The sequence below is a fragment of the Microtus ochrogaster genome, chromosome 4, assembly GCF_000317375.1.
Source record: "Microtus ochrogaster isolate Prairie Vole_2 chromosome 4, MicOch1.0, whole genome shotgun sequence".
In the NCBI taxonomy this organism is placed as follows: Eukaryota; Metazoa; Chordata; class Mammalia; order Rodentia; family Cricetidae; genus Microtus; species Microtus ochrogaster.
The window spans coordinates 44,963,471-44,965,163 of NC_022011.1; the positions used below are offsets into that span (position 1 = coordinate 44,963,471).

Here is a 1,693-nt window from a genome sequence, read left to right on the forward strand (position 1 = left end):
AAACCCTGTCTCAAAAAACAAAAAAAAAAAAAAAAAACCAGATATCTGCCACACTGTTAGCTCATCTTGACAGGGATGGCAACATGCAGGGATTAACAGCCTTCAGTTCAGGGCTACTGAAAGCCTAAATGTATCTTAAAGAGCTATCTTGATTTAGTTTAGGTATTTTAAGGTTATATTTAATCCCGGCACTTGGGAGGCAGATCTCTGTGAGTTCGAGACCAGCCTTATCTAGAGAGTGAGTTCTAGGACAGGCTCCAGTGCTACACAGAGAAATATTTAACTTGATTTATTGTTGTTGAGCGATTTTTTAAAAATTACTTATTTTTATTATATGTTCACTGGTATTTTGCCTGTATGTATATGTTTGTGTGAAGGTGTCAGATCTTGGAGTTACAGACAGTTGTAAGCTGCCATGTGGGTGCTGAGAATTGAAACTGGGTCCTTTGGAAGAGCAGCCAGGGCTCAACTGCTGAGCCATCTCTCCAAACCTGCTTTACCTTTTTGAGCCAGGGTTTCACTCTCTCCATGCAGATCACATTCACTACACAGCCCACACTGGCACTCCTCACTCTGGGAATAGGCAGCCTTTCCTTGTGGGGGGTTTTGTATTTTTGTATTTTAAGATTCTTCCTTACCATCTTCAGGCAGCACTTGTGCCAACTGTATGGGCCCGGTGGCAGGAGGAACAGCCTCTTACTGAGAACCAAAGGCTGGCCAAGCTGACAAGAGTGACAACTAGCCCTGAGTCCAGCCCTAGACTGTTAAATCCTGACATGGTAAGCCTTAACTGGGGACCAGTGACGACATCAGCATAGCACAGCACATCTGCGACGGCCGCGCTCTGGTATGCGCGGCTTGGCTAACTCTGCTGACTCTCTCCCACTAGAACACAAGTAAGCACACTACAGCCACCCTCCCAGTGGCTGTGATCCTTAAAATGTTGTTCAAGTTAGGGCTAAAGTAGAGAACACCAATCAAAAGTAGGACTTATCAGCACCAAAACCCATCAACTTCCCACAAAACTAAGCGTGTCACCTGTCTAATACCTTCCCTTCAGAGCAAACAACTTGAGCTCTCCTCACAGATATCAAGGTCACCGAGTTATCCTTCTATTCTGAGGAGCAGCTGTCTCCTATCCAGGGCCCACACCTGCTACCTGGACAGCTCAGTTACTCTCCTAGAACAGTGCTGCAGTCTTTACCTGGCGCCTGATTTGCCATCTGCCGTCTCAGGGCTGCAGCAGCTGCTGCCTGGGGCGCTGCAACGGTGTGGGAAGGACCTGGTGCACCATGCTTAACCGTTTTGGTTGCCAGCATTGTGCTGTCAGCTCCTTGAGGAATAACTTTGCTGGCTGATGTAGAGACTGGGGGGGAAGAGAAAATTTATCAGAAAAATGTGATCAGCAAAGGGAACACAGAAAAGTTAAAATGGTAAATTCTGTTAGGGAAAATGCTAAAATTAAAAATTCTTAAGCACAAGAGAGTATTCAGAGCAATACAGAGCTTGGTTTCTTGTAAAGCAGATTTGTTCCAGTGCTAGAAGTCTCTGCTAGAAGTCACCATGACACAAAGCTGATGGAGGAAGGTCATTGGTTGATTTAATAAAGAAGCTGCTTGACCTGATAGGTTAGAACGTAAGTGGGAGGAGCAGAATGCTGGGCGGAAGAGGAAGTGAGGTCAGAGACTCCACA

General features: G+C 45.7%; 1 protein-coding gene across 2 annotated transcripts in view; it reads right to left on the reverse strand.

Moving 5' to 3' along the window:
• Nup214 (nucleoporin 214) overlaps window positions 1-1,693 on the reverse strand; it is an 83,628-nt gene that overhangs the window by 43,647 nt on the left and 38,288 nt on the right. For both annotated transcript variants that reach the window (XM_005346090.3, XM_005346089.3), the window contains exon 23: window positions 1,205-1,366. In XM_005346090.3, coding sequence (XP_005346147.1) covers window positions 1,205-1,366 — 162 coding nt within the window. The remainder of the gene's footprint in view (window positions 1-1,204; window positions 1,367-1,693) is intronic.